The sequence below is a fragment of the Rhopalosiphum maidis genome, chromosome 2 (genome assembly GCF_003676215.2).
Source record: "Rhopalosiphum maidis isolate BTI-1 chromosome 2, ASM367621v3, whole genome shotgun sequence".
Taxonomy (NCBI): Eukaryota; Metazoa; Arthropoda; class Insecta; order Hemiptera; family Aphididae; genus Rhopalosiphum; species Rhopalosiphum maidis.
The window spans coordinates 45,127,327-45,147,644 of NC_040878.1; the positions used below are offsets into that span (position 1 = coordinate 45,127,327).

At 23.8% G+C, this 20,318-nt stretch overlaps 1 protein-coding gene across 2 annotated transcripts; it reads left to right on the forward strand.

Moving 5' to 3' along the window:
• Window positions 1-1,782: 1,782 nt before the first annotated feature.
• LOC113553273 (ABC transporter G family member 23-like) lies at window positions 1,783-18,279 on the forward strand. 2 transcript variants are annotated; one of them, XM_026956515.1, is made up of 15 exons: window positions 1,783-1,892; window positions 6,179-6,311; window positions 6,371-6,525; window positions 9,034-9,141; window positions 9,202-9,295; window positions 11,790-11,924; window positions 12,707-12,834; window positions 12,913-13,138; window positions 13,366-13,531; window positions 13,691-13,803; window positions 14,733-14,803; window positions 16,381-16,469; window positions 16,530-16,712; window positions 17,593-17,679; window positions 17,752-18,279. In XM_026956515.1, exons 1-15 carry the CDS (start codon window positions 1,783-1,785, stop codon window positions 17,982-17,984), a joined length of 2,031 nt encoding a protein of 676 aa, XP_026812316.1. In that variant the 3' UTR covers window positions 17,985-18,279. The 2 variants fall into 2 exon arrangements, with proteins under 2 accessions (XP_026812316.1, XP_026812317.1); XM_026956516.1 differs by lacking the exon at window positions 1,783-1,892 and having other exon boundaries at window positions 6,387-6,525; window positions 17,752-17,984.
• Window positions 18,280-20,318: the final 2,039 nt, after the last annotated feature.

A 20,318-nucleotide genomic window follows, 5' to 3' on the forward strand; every position in this document is an offset into this window, starting at 1 on the left:
TACTTGTATTATTGTTTTCATTATAACATATTCAATTAATTATTCTAATTTAACTTGCTTTTTAATTATTATTATATTGTGAATAATTCGAATATATATACTTATATACATATATATATGTACTTGTTTTCAAATTTTAGGACGTACCCATAAAATCTCAAGGCTAAGTTATATATTCTACAAATTAAATTTACTACTTACTCAATTTCTGAATGTACAGATTTTTAAAATCATTTAGTAATTTTTGATTAAACAGTTGATTTTTATCAAGTTATTTTTTATAAAATTGTATTTTATTTAGGTTTACGATTTGAATAAGATTTTTTTTATTTTTATTAAGTTAATCTATATTATTTTATTGCTTAAATCACCTTGCAGTTGCAATGATATTTATCATTACGTCAAGTATGTATTGCATGGGTCTACGTTAATTAGTATCCATAACTTGTAGTTCGGATGTTTTGTGACTATACTTCAAACGTTTATATTTTTGAGTGATATTTTTGTATACATCAGTAAAAATATTCCCGCCGGCATAGTATATAATATCTATAATTACACAATTTCGCATTACATTGTTGTTTTTATTTTTTACATCCAAAAATATTCTTTGTATAATATACATTAGACTAAATATTATACATACCTATTTTAAAGTCAGTGTAAAATCATTAGTAAAGATTACTATCCTTGATAGTACATGATGTTTAAATATTTAAAATCATCAATAAAATAAAATAAAAATGATCTGATTAATAGTTTTGTAGTAAAAAAGGATAGTTTGCATTAGAAAAAAAATTTTTTATCATAAAAGAATACTCCTTAAATGTGCAAAAAAAATAAAGTACTTATTTAAAATATGGTCTATAAGTGGAGCTATTTAAAAATTTTAAAAATAATAATTTAAATAAATACAATTTTTATAATATTGTTTTAGATAATTTGAATTTTGATGCAGAAACATTGAATATTAAATTAATAAGCATTTCTATTCTACGTGAGCTGGAATAGAGAACACTCATTATTGTGAATAATAAACTTATGGTTTAATACCTAATGCTCAATGTTTATAGATATCAAAATGTTGAATGTAAAATGCTTGAAAATAATTTTAATAAATTTTGCAAAAATATTGAAAATTGTATAAAAATAATTGTACAATAATCCGAGAACACAGGGTTAATTATTTTACTTACTGTGATAAGAAACAATGATATAAATACAAAAATTTAAAATATACATATTTATTAATTTTATTTATATAGCATAAAAGTTAGCTATTAATCAAGAAAATAAAATTATTATTATTTCGTTATTTTATATTATTCGATTATACAAACATTTTTATAGCTTTTAAATGTCGATGTTAAAGCAGTACAAACAACTATGTTTATAGTTTAAACACATTTTTTTTCTTTTTTTTTTTCATTAGATTAAATGTAACAGCTGAAGAAGAAAAATTCTTGGTTGTTGATATAGTAACTACCATTATTCAAGGACACCAAGATACTGTATCTTCCAGACGCAAAGATTCCACTTTTTACGTTCTCCGCACATTATCGGCAATGCAGATTCTTACAAGAACCACCAATGTTTGAAGTATAGTTTATTTATAAACAGTCTGTGGCCAATATAAGTTATCAATATCCGAGAATTTGCGTTTGAATTTTTTCCCTTTTTTAAAAAAATTATTGTGAATATATTAACTTACTTTATCTTGCTTATTATTATTTGTAAACGTTTAAAAAATAAAATATAATCTGAAGAACAACAAAATAAAATATGACTGACGAAGAAATCCAATTCGATGTAAAAGTGATAAATGCATTTAAGAGTTATGGAAGACATAATGTATTTAATGGTTTGAACATGAATGTGTCGTCAGGTTCTATGTAAGTAGTTCTTTTCAATAATAACTGAATTACTTGAATTAGTTTTAACTCATATATTAGACATATAACTGTATCTATGTTTGAGTATTATTCATTTAGATTCTTAGCGAAACGATAAATGTATTGATTTTACAATGCTTATGTTTTTGTGTGTATGCATGTGTGTAAACACTTTTTGGAGCGGTAAAAATACTTCGATTTTCAAAAATACGGATTCTAATATAGATCTAGTTAGTACTAAAGGAAGTCAATATATAGCCGGAAAAAAAAACGAAAAATCGGAGATTTTAATTCAAATTTATTTTTTGAAAAAATTGATTTTAATTTCTTTTGGTGTAACTCAAAAACTTATAACCTTCGATACTTGAAATTGTGATTAAATGTTTACATAACAATTGTTATTTACTTACAAAATATTGTAACAATTTTTGATTTTTAATTTTTTCCATCTTAACTATATATATTATAGACTATATTTATTCATCGATTGAAAATATAATGTGAATCTTAAATATTAAAAATAGCAACAATTTTTTTCAAGATTTTTGTCAAAATGTTTAACTATTTTATAGTTAGAAATTCATAAAAACTTTTTTTCTTTATATCTAAGTTTTGAAAATTGAATACACGATTTCTTATTCAGTACTTTATACTGAAACTGTAAAATATAAAAAAATATATAAAGAAAAATGCTTCTTATAGACATTTTAAGTTCGAATCAGGAGGAAATTACTTTTTTTAACGATAAATAATAATGTTAATTATTTTATTATAATTTAAAATAATTAATCGTGGAAAATTATATTTTTATGTATTTTCAATTATTATTAATTATAGTATATTTAGTACAATATTTGATGTATTTTAAGATATTATCTTTTTCTTCGTCTTGTACTGTTTTATGGTATTTATTATTTAAAAAATAATGTTATTTTCTTTTGAGTTATATGAGTTGGTATAATATATATATAAATATCATTATAATAATTAAATACAAATAATATAATAAATCCAATATTTTTGAAAAAAATTATATAATTTTACTGTATTATTAAAAGTAAAATAAATATCTTTAATAACTATGTATGTATATCAAAAAACAAATTATCATGAAATATAGTTTGTAATATAGGCTTTCAAACCATCTATGATCACAACTATTTTTCGTATACAGTGATACATCATTGAAATCAAATTTAACACACCCATAAAAGTGACTCGTTCATCACCCAACGCATAGTAGATCCTGAGCTATACCAATTTGCCAATTTTTTTTTTTGTTATTATTATTAATGATTTAAAATGTTGTTTGAAATATATTTTTTACCAGGCAAATAATAATTGAAAAAATATATTTTTTTTAAATCGAAAATTTCTTAAACCCATAAAAATTCAATAAGGAACAAAATATTTTTAAATGTATATACAATTTCGATTTAAAAATTTGGTAAATATTTAAAGTATCTGTGATTAATTCAAAATGAATAACCACAGAAAACAAAAACAAAAGCAACTTTATTCAAAACTGATATGTTAAAATACTATTGCACATAATAAAATACGCTATCGATAAATATCAGTAAAATTAAAGTATTCACTCATTACTAACTCTTGACGAATATTTTATTCTTCGCATTTGTTGGCCTAATAGGTACACTAGAATGATATTTTAACATAGTGTTAACGCAGATAAACAACTATAGTAATTATTTGTTTCTAATGAATTCATAGTTGAATACCTATAGCGAATCAATTAGGTACCTATAATATTTGTTAGAAGAAAAAACGCTTTATATGTATAATACGTTTAGTTTAAGCTTAGAAAAATAGATTTTGCAATGATAGAGTTGTTATTAAAATATTACATCGTTACCATGTTAAACGTAAATATTAATTGTGTAATTATTATTACGACATACAAATATTGTTAGTAAAATTATCAACTAACAAATATAAACTCGTCTTTTGACTAAATGTTTTGATTTAATAGTTGTATTCAAAGGGTATTTTTTTTTAAATTTTCTATTGAATGGTTGAAATAGAAAAGAATTTTTATTTTACTAAAAATATCGTTTAAAAATTAAATTGTATCTATTCATGAATATTTTAACACATGCAAACTTTTACATGAATATTTATAATATTATAACTACATATTTATTGCAAAATGTCTGTAGATACAAATAATATAAAACTATTTCACCTTAGACATTCAACTCATTATTTCATACCCAAGTGCAACTAAGATAGTCTTGACATTTAATACCAGGTACCTAGTCAATAATATTACAATATTATAGTGTGTTATTGAACGAATTATAATAATCTCCATAATTTCTCTCAATGAGTTACACTTGCTGAAGCACGCCTTCTTATCAATAGTTTAACTGTTATTATTAACTAAATTTGTATTTAGTTATTTCTTATAAATCTGTTTGGTAATTATAGTTGATAAAAATTTATAAATAGAATATAAGAATAAAATGATTAAAATTGAATAAAAAAAAGGTTACGAGTTTTTCTACAATAATTAGTGTATGTTAGATTATATTTTTGTATTTTAAATTTGATGTAAAATCTTCTAGCATTAAAAATATACTAAAGAGACCCCAGGATTAAAGAGTAATGTTATCAAGTGTGCTGTAAGTGTAGTATTATGAACAGAAAGAAAACAAAATTAAAAATAATATCCCTAACATGTTTTGAAGTTGTATCGTCCGTCAACCAGAAAAAGATCTCCCACGTTAGCTACACAATGCTAAGTAGTAATAATAGTAATATGAATGAAATATTATTATCTTTTTAATATATATTTAATAAAATAATTTTTATTTACGATAAAAGCAGGAGGAGGATCTCAGTGTACTTAATTTCTTCGGGACACTGTTGTCCTTGAACATATTATTACATTTGGAATTTTATACTAATTATTAGTTTTTGAGATGATACTTGAAGTAACCTCAAGGTTTTGAATTGTTTACATTAAATTATTTGTAATCTTTTTATAATAACAACGGTAATATATGTACTATTCAAATAAAGATTAACTATCAATGTTAATTGAAATTCTGAAAAATATTTCAGACACCTTGGTTTTGTAGGTATATAAAATACAATAAGTAGGTTTGGATTCCCGAGTAAAGCTTTTATTTTTTTGTGAGTAAAATCTAGTTCAAATTCTTTGAAGATCAAAATTAATAATCTCAGTATATATCCAAATAATTGAGAAAAAAAAAGACAAATAGAAATTTTTATTAAAAAAAATCAGTCCTAGTCCAGTAAATTTACAGGACATTTCTACAAATGGTATAATTTTCAAATTATTTCGAATCGAATATCTTTAAATTAAATTTAGATATAAGCATTTAACATTTAGATTTTTTTCATTTTATTAATTTTTTTTTTATATATATATTGATAAAATATATTCGTTAAAAAGTTATAAACCTAATTATTACTATAGCTATTTAAAAATATTAAAAATATATAGTCAGAATTTTTTTTTTTTTTGAGCATTATGAACATTTGAAGTTTAATTTTTTTTTTAATTACTCAAAATCATGAAAATGTGTCATTTATTTTCTGATTAAAAATGTATATTATATTGTTCGATTTGTATAATTAATACTTGTTTTTGAAAAATGTTCGTAATACATCATTCATCCTAAAACCAAAAAATATAAAATATGAAAACATAATTTTGAACAGGCAGATATCTAAACAACGAATAATGATTTTATTATTTTGGTATAATTCAAAAATATTTTTTGGTAGGACTTAAATCTTCTAATTACAATATTTTATTTTATATAATATATAGTGGCATTTAAAAAATGTGAATGATTTTTATGCTATTGTCTAAAATCATTCTACGTACCTATTCATAGCATTACACAGAGAGTCAGTATTGAATCAAGGTTATTAATAATAATATATATTATTATAATAACTGAATATAATAAATCCAATGTTTTTGAAAAAATAAATAGATACTAACATTACTAACAGCAAATAAATAATAGTTTTGATAGGAACATAAATATACGAGTATCATAACATTAACTTAGTAGTATAAACTTAAAGACCGTATTCGTTCAGAATCGTTTTTCGTACGCAATGTCTTATCATTGAATCAATCATTATGCATTATACGCTACTGTGATTTACTTAATGACGAAGCACTGAACATCAGAATGGTTACCTACTTTCACCATTTTTAGTGTTTAATGAAATAGTTATAAAATTATTACTTTAAATGTATTATTTTTATAATTTTTTTTTTACAGCTATGGCCTTTTGGGACCGAGTGGTTGTGGTAAATCGACACTTCTTCAATGCTTAATAGGAATAATGAAATTGGATTCAGGATCTATTGACTTAAAAGCAGTAAACTTAAAAGACGTTGGATATATGCCTCAAGTAAATATAGAATTTTAAGCATTCATTTTTATTGATTTTTAAAACTTGTGATTTTGAAGAATTTATGTTTGGAAGGCACACTGACCATTAAAGAAACCTTTGAATATTATGGAACACTTTACAGCATGGATAAAAAGAACATCGATATTAAAATAGACGAACTTAACACATTCTTACAGTTACCGAATTTGAATAGTTTAATAAAAGATATAAGGTACGATATACTCCATGTTTGGAACGCCTATTTTAGTATTGGCGTATCACTTATCATTATTCATTACATTGTTTAAAATATGTTTATAATATTCAGCATAAACATATAATATCAGTTATACTACTATGCTATTTGTATTTTGTTAAAGCTAAAATTTAATACTATCTGATCAAGTGTAATTAAGGAATTAAATATTTAAACTTTAAATAAATATTAAATTAGATTTGTTTTAATTAGTATGGAAATTCTTATGTACAGGTGATTTCAGTATTTTTCATACAGTAGGATAAAAAAAAAATTGAGTTAACCATAAAATCATAAGCCCTACAACCTCACAATAATTAATATAATATAAAAAAAATTATTATGACTTATTATATAACTTATTATTTAAATACTTCTAATTATATAATCATGTAAAGCATTACGGCGCTTTTTTTGGACATTAGCTTAGTAGTTCAATCAGTTACGTATATTCTTCGTTAAAAAAAAATTACAATTTAAATTATCAAATCAAGGTCAAATATAACACATTTTATAATATATGTTAAATACTCTACTGAAAATAATCTGAATTCTGAATAAATATTAAAAACCTGATTAATAATAAATAATATTGTATAAGCAGTAAGTCGTATCAAATTATGTAAATATCTTAATAGTTTAACTATTAGTATTGCCTAAGTATCTACATACCTGCGTATTATAAATCATCAACAATTTAACAAAATAGTTTTAATTAACAAGTAACTAAAAAAATTAATAGTATAAAAAAATAAAAGTATTGAATAAAAAAACAAACAACAAAAACTACTAGCCACTACAGTTTTAGTTACCTACCATAATATTATGTCATAATACTGTATGACAATCGTGTCTTGCAGTATGGTGATATCAAAAAACGTTGCCTATCTTATCATATTTATTGCAATGTTCTATATTATAAATTTAAGTTATTATTGGTATCATAAAATGATACGGGATCCATTCCGTGGAACATCCATAGGTACTTATGATTATTAAAATATTTTTATTTACAACATTGTTTATGTTTGTTTAAAAAAAGTAATTTTTATGAATTTTATTGTGTATACTGTATACACACAACATACTTAAAACTTATTTTATAGTTTTATTGATATTATTAAAATGTCATAATATTATAGGCACAAAGGTACATACTGCGCATTTTCCAGTATGAATAATTTTCTTTCTTATAAAAAAAAAAAACTGTAGAATAGAAATACGAATTTATTAAGAATTTGAATTTAGAACCATATTTAATCATTGCAGTAAATATTAAATCTTAATATTTAAGTTTTAATGGATTTATTATTATTATAAAGCTTCTCGGCTACAAAACTGAGGGGTATAGTTGCAATCTTAAGATAACATCATAATATTGTACGTTGAACCTTGAGTGATGATTTGCATACTATAAAAAAAATAACCTAACGTGTATCTACACTGCATGCAGATACATTGATACATGTTATGTCTTAAGGATACTGACTGAGGGGTTCTCCGTACTCGGATGGTTTTCTTTTTTTAGGCAGAGAGTAGAGCCGGTTTCGTTCATGAAGCCACGGTAACACTCTCCGAGTCGCACAAAAAAATAACTCCTCCCCCCCAGACATAATTCACATGCACATCAACATGTATATACTTACTTAAGTTAGTTATTTTCACAATATACGAGTATAATATGACTGTGTTAAGCTGATTTACCCAATTCATTTAAAAATATAAATAACTTCAGGAATCAAAAACAGACTATGACAAAACACCTATTTTGTAAATTACTGTTTGTGATTTTTTAAAACGCATTAATTAGTGAATTGCAGTAAGTTATTAGATACGAGCAAAGAATAAATGAAATTTGTTCTATGATACGAGTATAGTGAGTAATATATAAAAAAACAAGTTGTAAACCAGTCAGTACTTTAGATATTGTCTTTTTTATGTATAAACATACATATAACCACTTTTTGTAGGAAACAAGTTAAATATTCTGTATGAAAAAAATTTAAAAATAAATCATATTTTTAATAATTTTAATAAAAATATCTTTAAAATAATCTTTAATGTCTGGTTTCTATCATATTAACAAAACAAATAATCAAAAGTCAAAATGAAATTAACGTGTGAGCCACCCTATAGAAGTATAATAGTGGTTGAAAAAAAATCAAAACACCGGTTGAATGTTAAGGAATCTATTGATATAAATTATATTCAAATCGGTCAAGTAGTTTCTAAGATTAGTCGTTAGCAACTTGCGTTCGTTACGGTAACGTGTTTTTATTCGTTTGCACAAAATACTATAGTCATACATGTTCTGCTTATAAATGTTTACCCAATAATAAATGCATTTTCTAAATTGGAATATTTTAAAATTTTAAAAAGTTATTTTGATTTATCCAAAATGGTTATAATTTCATATACCATCTCATTATTCTAATAAGATGAGATAATATAATGTAATTTGTTTAATTTATTCATTCTTTCTAGTGGTGGCCAAAGTAGACGAGTATCTCTTGGTGTTTGCTTACTACATAATCCTAAGCTTATTATATTGGATGAACCTACAGTTGGAATTGATCCTTTATTAAGACAAGAGTAATTCATTGAATGACAAATACGTTAAATTCAATATTAATAATTTAAAATATATTCTAGAATTTGGAATGGGCTTACAACGATGGTCGAAAAACATCAGAAAACAATCATAATAACTACTCATTATATTGAAGAAGCCAATTTAGCTAATTGTGTAAGTCCGTTTATTTAGTTACTGTTTTATATTTATATACTTGTGAAGGTTCAAATAATATGTCTTATATTATGTATTTAATTTAAATTTTAAAATATAAGATATATTAAATCAGACTAGGTATAGAACAAAACGGTGCATCTCGTCTAAACACCAAAATATCAGAAACGAACATTTGGTTTATACTACAATGTTTCGTATTAAAATGGGTTTTATTATAACAATAATCTAATATGAACATTTTAGGATAGTTACAATTTACCTAATACAGTTAAAACAAAATAATATATGTGTATATTTAATTAGATAATAATATAATGATTTGTTTAAAAGAAAGGTACACCAGTGCATCTTTGTGATGTATTATCAATAGGGTTCGGGTTTGAAGGCAATATAATCAATAAAAAAAGCATTTAAAATGTGAAATAGGTATTTAATGTATATGAACAAAAAACAATTAAAAAATGTACTACAAAATTAAATATTCTAACTAGTTGGTATTAAAAAAAAAATTCACTACCATGTACTTTGATAAGTTGTCTTAAGTAAAACTTTGACGGTTTGGACTCAAAATATTTTTGTACATGAAAAATGATCTTTCCACGTCCACTGAAGTTATCGGGGCGTATCTTATACATAAATAATTATCCAAATTAATATTACAACTTATTAATTTGCCATCGCTTGTTTTTTTCTCCAATTCATACTCGGTTGATTTTTTTAATATTTTCCCATCCTTTGTTTTTCGATATAACTTTGTTGAATTTATCCAAAACCAATTTAGCCACTTTGCCGCTACATTCTTCAAATTTAATTTGTTTATTATTCACAATATCTACATTTTTCGATAATAATACGCAAGTTATATAAAAAAGGCAAAAAAAGCAAAAAGGCATTTATATGTAAAAAAAGGCAAAATAATACATTCATCGTCTTAGAAATTAAATGAAACACATTTTTATATAAAAATTATTTTTCCATTATTATTATTATTATTATTATTATAAAAAGGTTTCAAATCCGAACCCTAATTATCAAGTTTGACAAACTTATGATATTGTAAATTTTAGTTAAGCAGAACTAATATGAGGGGTGACATTCCAAAAAGTACTATGGCAAAAATATACAAAATTGAGATATGCATAGATTCTTATTGAAAAAAAATGCGAGAAATCGATTGGCGTCATAAGAATTAAACTTTAATCATCTATTCCATGAGAAAAATCGATATTAAAACGTATTACTTACACAGTAAATTTCATCCAAAATGTACTATTTTTTTTTTTAGTCCATCTATTGCAGCCCATATTAAAACCATGTAAGCAACTAATGTAGAAGGGACAATTTTTTTCATAACGCACCATTGACGTTTTTACTTAATTTTAATATTTTATAACATTAAATCATTTAATACATTTAATTTTGAATAAAACATGAACATAAGAATTGTGTGCATAATAGTATTATTAAATATGAATAAATTAAATGACACACTATCAAACCAAAAATTAAAAAATATAACGTGTTCATACATTGGTGTATCACGATATTTTAATTTTTGAGAGATCGCGCGATGAACATTTTTATATTGTTATATTTTACATATTTATAACTTACTTTGGAATCAAAATAACCAACTTACAAACACAGATTATTCTCAGATTATTAAGTTCGTTTATAGGTCAGTTCATTTTAATATTAATACTAACAACAACAAATTAGTTGTATTGCATGAAAAATTGCCATGTTGTATGTCTGTAAAATGGTGACAACACATAGAGCATCTTTTTATTTGTGAATCTACACAATACGGGTTTACTTTCAGTTATTCAACAGAATAATAAAGTAGTGTAATAGTTAAAAAACAAATCTAACGATGGTCGATAGGTTTTTAAAATAATTATAATATACTCGTTAGTAACTATAAAATTGCAATTTGTAGTTGTGTTATATCATATAGAAAATAATATTATACTATAGAATATATAGTAAAAAAATAACTCTTATTTAGGTAGTATTATTATCCAATATCAATCATTAAGTATTAGTTATTTAGTCATATTTGAAAAAAAGACTAACTAGCTTAAATCATATAACACAATTTATCAGCTAAATTATAACTTGGAATATATAACAGTAAAACATGTAATAAAAATAGCACTTTAATACATAATCTAAAATAGAAGGTGATAATAACTAATAAATTATAGCCCGAAATAACAGAATAATGTAATAATCAACCAAATAAACAAATAATGACTGAGTTGAATACTTAGTATTAAATAGACTATAGTAATATTCGAGTAATACGAATTGAATAAAATTATAAAAAACAATATCACAAACAATTTAAAAGTTGGTAGTATAACAGTATGGCTCATAACTTATCTATAAAAATTTGATCAATCCGTAAAACAAAATATTACTTGTATAAATGTATTAAATAATTTTTAAAAATATCATTTTTATTATTTTTTTTTAATTACTGTTGTAGATTGGTTTAATGAGAAATGGAGTGCTAGTAGAAGAAGGATCGCCTCAAGACATTATGTTTAAATATGAAGCAGATTCATTGGAATCGGCTTTTTTAAAACTATGCTCTTATCAAGATTCAAATGAAGCACCAAAAGTATTTGATATAAATATTAAATATTTTTTTATAATTTATCAATTTTATGTATTTGGTGAAAATGCTATTTTTTGAATAAGCATAGTATACAGATTGTCCGTTTTTAAAGAGTTATGTGAACTGTTTGTACCTTATATAAAATTGTATGTGATTGTACACGTCTTTTAGAAAAGATTTTTGATAACTAATTTGGATTTTTCGATAATTTAAATTATATTTTTTAAATCGTTTACTTTAAAATTTGCCAAATATATTAATTTTTTTCTAATTTTAAATAACGTTATTAAAAAAAATCGGATAATTTCTTTAATATAAAATAATGTTGTTGACAAATTCAAATATGATATGTTCAATATTTTTATTGAACTATTAAAAAAAAACTTGCTACAACGGACATCAGACCATTTATTGTAACGTAAAATAAATAAGCAGATTAATGATATTAGGGGGAGTATCCTACGGGAAACATATATATTTACAAAAAAATACTACGTACTTAAGGTTTTTATACTTTTCGGTTTCTACGAGCAGTTTGTACAAATCTAAATTGCCTAAATCAAATAGCAGAATATATAATATAAAATATATTGTTAAGTGAATACAATATTATTTATTATCGTTTATACATTATAATATTTGAAGATTCTACTTACCTATTAGTTTAACAATAATCTAATAAATATTAAAGTTCCTATTTTTCTACTTGTATACAATTTTTTTTTTTTTACATTTAATAAAAATCAAACTGTTTCAAAAATAGCTGTGTTACTTGTATTGTTTAGATTCTTCCTAAAGCTGTTAAAAACCCGCATCAATCAAAAAATTTAATTAAAAATAGTAAAACAATAGATTTCATAAGAATTAAAGCTTTGCTGAAAAAGAATGTTCATGTATTATGTCGTGATTACTGGTAAACAAAATTTAAGTATAATTTAATTTGATATGCATACTATAGTACATATGTTTATTTAATATTAATATTTTCTAGGTTATTGTTTACCATAATGATTCTTCCCATCATACAAACATGCATTTTTTGTTCGAGCATCGGAGTGATTTTTAAACGAATGGAAATAGCAATTCAAAATGATGAAATTAGTTTAAATGACTGCAAAAAAATGTCCAATTTCAATGAATGCATTTTTAATAATGATACAACTCAATTAATGAGTTGCGTTGCTATACAATATCTTACTTCACTCGATTATGTATTAGTAAGTAAAGAAAAAGAGATTTAAGAGGTAGATATTTGCTGCAAATTTTACAATAAGTCAATGACTTCTCAGCGTTTAAACCAACAGATTATTTTTTAGACTTTAAGTAATGGTCATAACTCATACCTCTGTTTCATTTGAAACATATTTAGCCTCATTATTTCACTAAATAGCTGGGCAGGCATTTTAAGGTGTCAAATCTTAATATTTGTTATACAATTATTTAGGTTGAAGTGAAAGATCGTCATGCTGGTGAAATTTTTGTAAACGATAAACATTTTTTAGCATTTATACATTTTCCTAAGAACTTTACACAAGACTTAACTACATTTATTGACACTCCAAATGAATATCATGAGCAATCGCTGTCGTATATGCATTTTGCCAAACACAGTATGTACTTATATATATACAATTTTAATATATTTTTTTTGGATAATAGTTTATTTTTTATTTATTTATTTGTATATATATATATATATATATATACTAATAAACGCCAAACAGCTTTTATATCTTATTGTTGTTAGTATATATAATTTGTAATTTTAGATATATTATTTAAAAATCAAATAATATTGGATGTAACAAATGCAATGCGTTCTCTAATACATGATACTTTAATTAGTTGCTCTAATAATCCAAAAACAGCTGGATTACCGATGGTAAGTTCACCATTAATTTAGAATTTAAAATATATTTATACAATTAAACATGTTGTACGATGCTTAATTCGTGGCCACAATAGCTACATTGTTTATTGATAATTATTAAAGCACAATGTACAAACATTGGTGTTCTAAAGTAATATTAATAACAATAAATTTTACTCAGTTAAAAACAAAAAAAAAAAATCATTTTAAAATACAATGAAAAAAGATCATTTATATTTAATTTATTATTGTAAATTTTCTTATTCGTCGTATCATTTAGTTATTTAGTACCTAATATATTATACAAATCATACCAATATCGGTTGATATTATTGTATTATTATTATTCGACGATGTCAGCAGATGGAAATTATTGATATTTGTAATTTTAGCTCATAACTTCTCATTAATATATTAATAACTTACTGCCGTTGTAAATTAGTCAGTAACCATAAGACAAAATAATATATACTTGCACGCAGTCTGGATACTCAATAGATTTTTTTTTCATATGCATGATCATTTAAGTTTTAAATGTATCATGATACTCGTAATTAATAATTGTAAACAAAGAATGGTTTTGAGCCGATTTCGTTAATACTATGATTAATAATTTCAAAAAATAATTGGTAGCACAATTGGAGCATACCTTTTATCAAAAATATAAAATATATATTAATATAATATTTACAGAAAATTTTGTTTAATAAGTTAATTTTGGTAAGACTAAGAATCTAAAATTATATATTCAGATATATATTTTGAATGAGCATGTTGCATGCATTATAATAACCCATAATTATTGTGCTTCATAAAAAATAATGATCATATTATCTAAGTTTTATGTCGAAGAATCATTACGAATTTATGGTTTTATTACTATTTTGTTTTGATACGTATTTACCAAAATGTGTATATAATTGATTATAATTTTTTTTTAGGAATTCAATCCATTATACGGAAAAGAAGTGAAGGTTCACGGTCACAGTACAGCAGCAATTTTTTTAGCAATGTGACTAGAACTATTATTATTAATTAAATTTATAACTTTTATTACAACTAAATTTAAGTATAAAAAACTATAAATTTATATTTATAATATTCACATATATTTTTAACCACCCGAAATATGCATTAAAAGTCAGTATTTGTTTTTTATAATATGAATATTTTTTGCCAATATAAAATTGTTTAAATGTTAAAACATTTCTTTGATTAAATCATAATATATACATATATTAGCTATAGGCCGTTCACTTCGTTGCACGAAATCTTAATAGCAAATTTCAATAAATAATACAAACACGACATTTTATGATTTTCCACTTCTTAATTCGCAGGAATGCTGTCATATTTTTTTATGTAGACGCAAAAAACTATGGAATTATTCAAAAAAATGCTTAAATGCTAACATATATTCAACATTGTTAAGATTAGTATTCGTTTTTAAGTTTTAACACCCCCTAAGCCCTGGGCGCCTGTGTCTCAAAATCTCAACTCTCAATAAATCTAGGACCAATATATGTACATTTTATTGAAATTAATCCATTAGTTTTTAAGTCTATACTGTATACTCTATAGATGTTGAAATGAAACAACTATTTTTATATTTAAAATAGTTTATTTTTTTGTTTTAGTAATAATTAATAACTGATTAAAAAAACTCAGAAATTCAATTATTCAGATTTCGGATAATATAGATTAGATACATTTGAATACTTCGATTATTCGGATAATAGATTAATTGATTTGTGGCGTTCGTTACAAATAATTAATTATAATTAATATTTTTATAATAATTATAAAAATAATCACGCTGTAATAAACATTTAATTTATAACAAGAAAAAATTGAGGTTATTAATAGAGAAAAAAATTATCTTATCTTATGATATAAACCAAATCACACATATTGATCATAATTTAATTTAAATCGATTGAGTAGTTTTGTAGTGCATCGACAGTTATGTCGTACACGAAATTTTTATAATAAGATGTATTCATTTTATGTACCTGTATGTTATATGAAACTTATGATTTATCAACATTTAAATAAATTACGAGTTGGTTGACATAATATAGTAATTAATTTAAATATAATGTTATCCGTGAATATTTCTTTAATTTTAAAAGTTTAAATGAAAAACACGTTTAGATTTTACAAAAAAATGACACGCACCTCTTTAAAAGGTGGTGTTTTTAGATTACCCGATACTTTTTAAGAAAATTGAAATAAAAACAACAGAACGTCCACAATTTTTGAGTGAACTGAAAGCATATTTAAATGGATAGTTGAAATTGATCGGGCTAAATAGTTATTTGTATTTTTAATAATTTTGGTCCATATTTAATATACAAATAAACAATATCAAGCTTTTAAAATTAAACTATGTTTACTATCTATATTATACTGATATATTAAATGTATGCAAATTGCTGATTTTAAATTAACTAAAGATTACAATCATATAATTACTTAATATAAGTTCCATTTTCAAATTCCAAAAATAGTTAAAGATATAAATAGATTTATGCACATTTTATGTTATAATAATATGTATACATACCAATTATTTTTTTTTTCTTTTAGGGGAGCATTTTATTTTAGTAGTATTTATTCAGTGAGCATTATGCTTTCAGAAAGAATGGATGGAATCCTAAGTCGATCGATGTTTGCAGGTAATTTAATAACATTTGAACATCAGAAATAGTTTTGATTTCAAATGAATTTTGTTTCAGGCGTTACAATATTGGAATTGCTTATTTCAATGTTTTGTATTTCGAATTTTTTAATTTTGGCTCATTCAGTTACCGCTGTTATTATCGCATACGTATTTTATTCGAATCCCGTTCACTTAACCAGTGGTCTTTTCATGTATGCTGCGTTGATAATAATTATGTCATGGATAGGATTTTTATTTGGTGCGTATGATGTAAAATAAATATGTATTTATTTATGATATTTCGTTTTAAAGACTTTTAATTATTATTCACATCAATGAAATATATATATGTCACATGACAATACTGTAATACTACATTCCAATTGCAATTACTAAAACAACATATTTTTTTTTTTGCATTTTCCTTTCAAGTACTCATCATATCAACAACGTTAAACTATTTATAATCAAATAAAAACCTATTAACATCAAATTAAATCAATATAATTTAATTGTAATTAAACATTTTTTTTATATATATATATGCATTTATTACGAATATATAAATCATAATATTAAATTTGTGAAGAAATATTTACAGTAGGCATAATTTGGTAAAGTATTACAAATCAAAAAATACAAGTGGTAGATAAAATAAATGCCCTTGTAATAACAATTCGTTCTTATCTAAACAACGTTTATTATTCTAATTTATTAAAACTATTTTTTAAATGTGTTTAAAATGATATTAACCTATACGTATGTGTTTTTAGGTAGTAACTGGTACATAATATAATTATTAATTACCTTACCATTTTCACCTTATTGACCGACTGATTTATTTAATCATAATTTCAAAAAAATCTATTATTTTATATATTTTCCTTACATTAGAGAAAATATCAAGTAGCAAGCTACGTTTTTATTTTAGAATATTTTTACTTGATTACTAAATTAAGGTAGGTGAACAACTTATTTCTTTAAAATACAATTTATATTTTAATGCATAATACACTATGCATATCATAAAGCATACCTTATAGTTTTAAATTATACTCTTATATTAATATCGTGATAATTTCATTAAAAAAAAGGTACAAATAAGTAATTTTTATTTATTTTGTTTTGTGGTCATATAGGTTTACTTGCCGCTGGAATAACACCAACTAAAGCTGGCGGTGTTCACATTATGAATGGATGGGCTCTATCCCAGATGTTATTATCGGGTAAAAAACCAATCTTGTTGCGATTTTGAAATAATAAAAATATAAATAATATTATTTCTACTGTTTACATAGGCGGAGTGTGGCCAATTGATGGACAGTCACACTTATTAAGAACAGTATCTGAGTTACTGCCTATGCGATTAGCCGGGAAAACGATGAATGACATAACATTGAAAGGTTGGACGTTAGATCATCCATCGGTCATAAAGGGTACCTCAGCGACATTTGCTCATGCCATATTATTATTATTAATTTTAATTGGTCTAAGTAAAGTTAAAAAGAACATGTGGGTTATTCACAAATAAGAGCTTCGGACTTCGGAAAATATGTATTATATTTATTCTTAAGGTATTTATCGTTAAGTTACTATTTTCATTAAGCTATTAGATAATGAAAAATTATTTCAAAAATGAATTGAACGATACGTGTTATATTAATTCGTTAAGTTTCCATAAGATATCCGAGAAGATTGTGTTAGAAAGCAAGACAATATTCGGTGTGTGTGTGTGTGATTTAATCAGCTGTTAAAATATTTTTTTTTAAATCAGCATTTAAATATTGTTATTTTTGTTATTTTTATTAATAATACACGTATCATATACGCCAACATGTTTAGTTTTTTTCCAATAGCATTTAAAGGTATTTTTATTCAAAATGCTACTTCCTTGATATGTATAGATATCATCGTCTTTTTCAATTCCAACTATAAAAAAAACTAGAAATCCCTGATAGTACCTATACATAAATTATACCTACCTATTTTATTTTCTTTCTCGTAATAAAATCAACTTAGTTATATTACTAATTATAAAATAAATTGCATATATATATAACATACATATTTATAAATAAATAGTAGTAGTAATATAAATATATCATAAAATATATTTATTAATAAGTTAATTCAAATTTAACACACACATTATGATTATTTACTTAATAACGAGGGGCACTGTAGGATACATAAATACCTATTACGTATAATAAGTATACCGATTAAGCAATTAATTACTTTTCTATTTTTTTATCAATAATCAATAATTATTATTGTCTTTTTGTTTGATTCCTGATGATAACTTTTTTAAATCTTACAAAAAATTATTTAAAAATAAGTACTTAAAAAATACCACTACAAAAAGAAATATTACAACTAAAAAAATGTTAACAAGATTCAGTTAATTTGGAATAGACAATGAGGATTTATACTTAACAGTTAGCAATGAAAACATAAGATGAAATCATTTAATCGACGGAAGACTTACGCGTTTTAAAGTAGTTGTTAATATTTTTTGATCAGCTCATTTTCATCACTAATAATTCCTGTTGCTTGTCAATCAGTCGTTTATTCTTCAGTCCGAAAAAGGCAAAATATGAAAACTTGATATTTTATTGAAATATAGTGCTATTAATTAATTAAACTTCTGATAATAATAACTATTAAATATACAACTGTACAGTGTTTTTAAAAATATATGCAAGTGGTCTTACGATCGATCTCAGAACTTGGAATAGTGTCAGTGTGTCACGATAAACTGCTGAAATGTCTTAGTTACACTAAGCTGCCTCTTTCAATACAATACTGTAAACTGTCTCTAGTGATGGACTGTATTATATGTCATCTTATAAAAATATTGATAGCTATGTTGTGTATGCTAACTAGAGAATTGAATTGTAATTTAAATGGTCTGTATTTTGGTAACTTTAAAATACATTTTTTTATATGTACATTACGCCGTTAAACCTGTCTAAAATAATAAAATATTTTACAATAAATAGTTATCTCTAATCTCTATGCAATATTGTGTGTTCGTTTTACAGATAGTCTAATTTTATTATTATTATACAGGATAGGTATCACTGATAAAAATAAATTATAACTTTTTTTTTTTAAATCTATTAGTTTATTGTATTGTACTTAATTTAATTTATTCCTTAGATAGCGATAAAATATTTCCCAATAGTTATTTTGAGACATGTTTATTCAATTTACGGGGAATAAAATTAAGTTTGATTTTACTGGAAAGCGGACTTAAAATTGGTGATAATCTAGTTTATAGTGATTATTGCTAACAATTGTTGCACTCGCTTTTCTTCTACTGGATCCACGATATAAATTTGTAGTATTTTCGTTATCATTTTTATTTTCAGTAATATCATTATTATAACTATTTGTTTGTTTAATAATCACACATTGTAGGTACTTGATTTCACGAAAAAAATAAAACTTAACATACCCAAGAATAATATTGTGTACTATTATTATAGAATTTTCATTATACGCCGTCGTTGCGTCTTCATCGTCATCTCGTCTCCCGTGCAAAATACGCCTGAAAATAAAACTCCGTGTCACCGATTGTTTTTGAAGCGTCGACGTACGCAATAAACGACGACCCGAAGATTTTTTTCTCGTTTTATTTTTTGAACATCGACCAAATAGTGTTATTGTTATACATCCTCACCCCCACTCTTACCACCGTCAATCCGATATTATTTTTCAATAAAAATACCGTCGTTGGTATTATTCTCTTTGTGTTTTTTTTTTTTTTTGGCTTTCCCCCTAAGTAGGAGTATACAAACTCTTAAGAAAAACGATACAACGAGGAGAGTGTGTGTGGAAAAAAAGTTGTAAGAACAACGCT

Coding starts and splice junctions, on each gene's coding strand:
- LOC113553273 (XM_026956515.1), top strand. CDS start 1,783: ATGACTGACGAAGAAATCCAATTCGATGTAAAAGTGATAAATGCATTT. Junction 13,139..13,365: donor CTTCACTCGATTATGTATTA/GTAAGTAAAGAA, acceptor ACAATTATTTAG/GTTGAAGTGAAAGATCGTCA. Junction 16,470..16,529: donor AAGTCGATCGATGTTTGCAG/GTAATTTAATAA, acceptor ATTTTGTTTCAG/GCGTTACAATATTGGAATTG.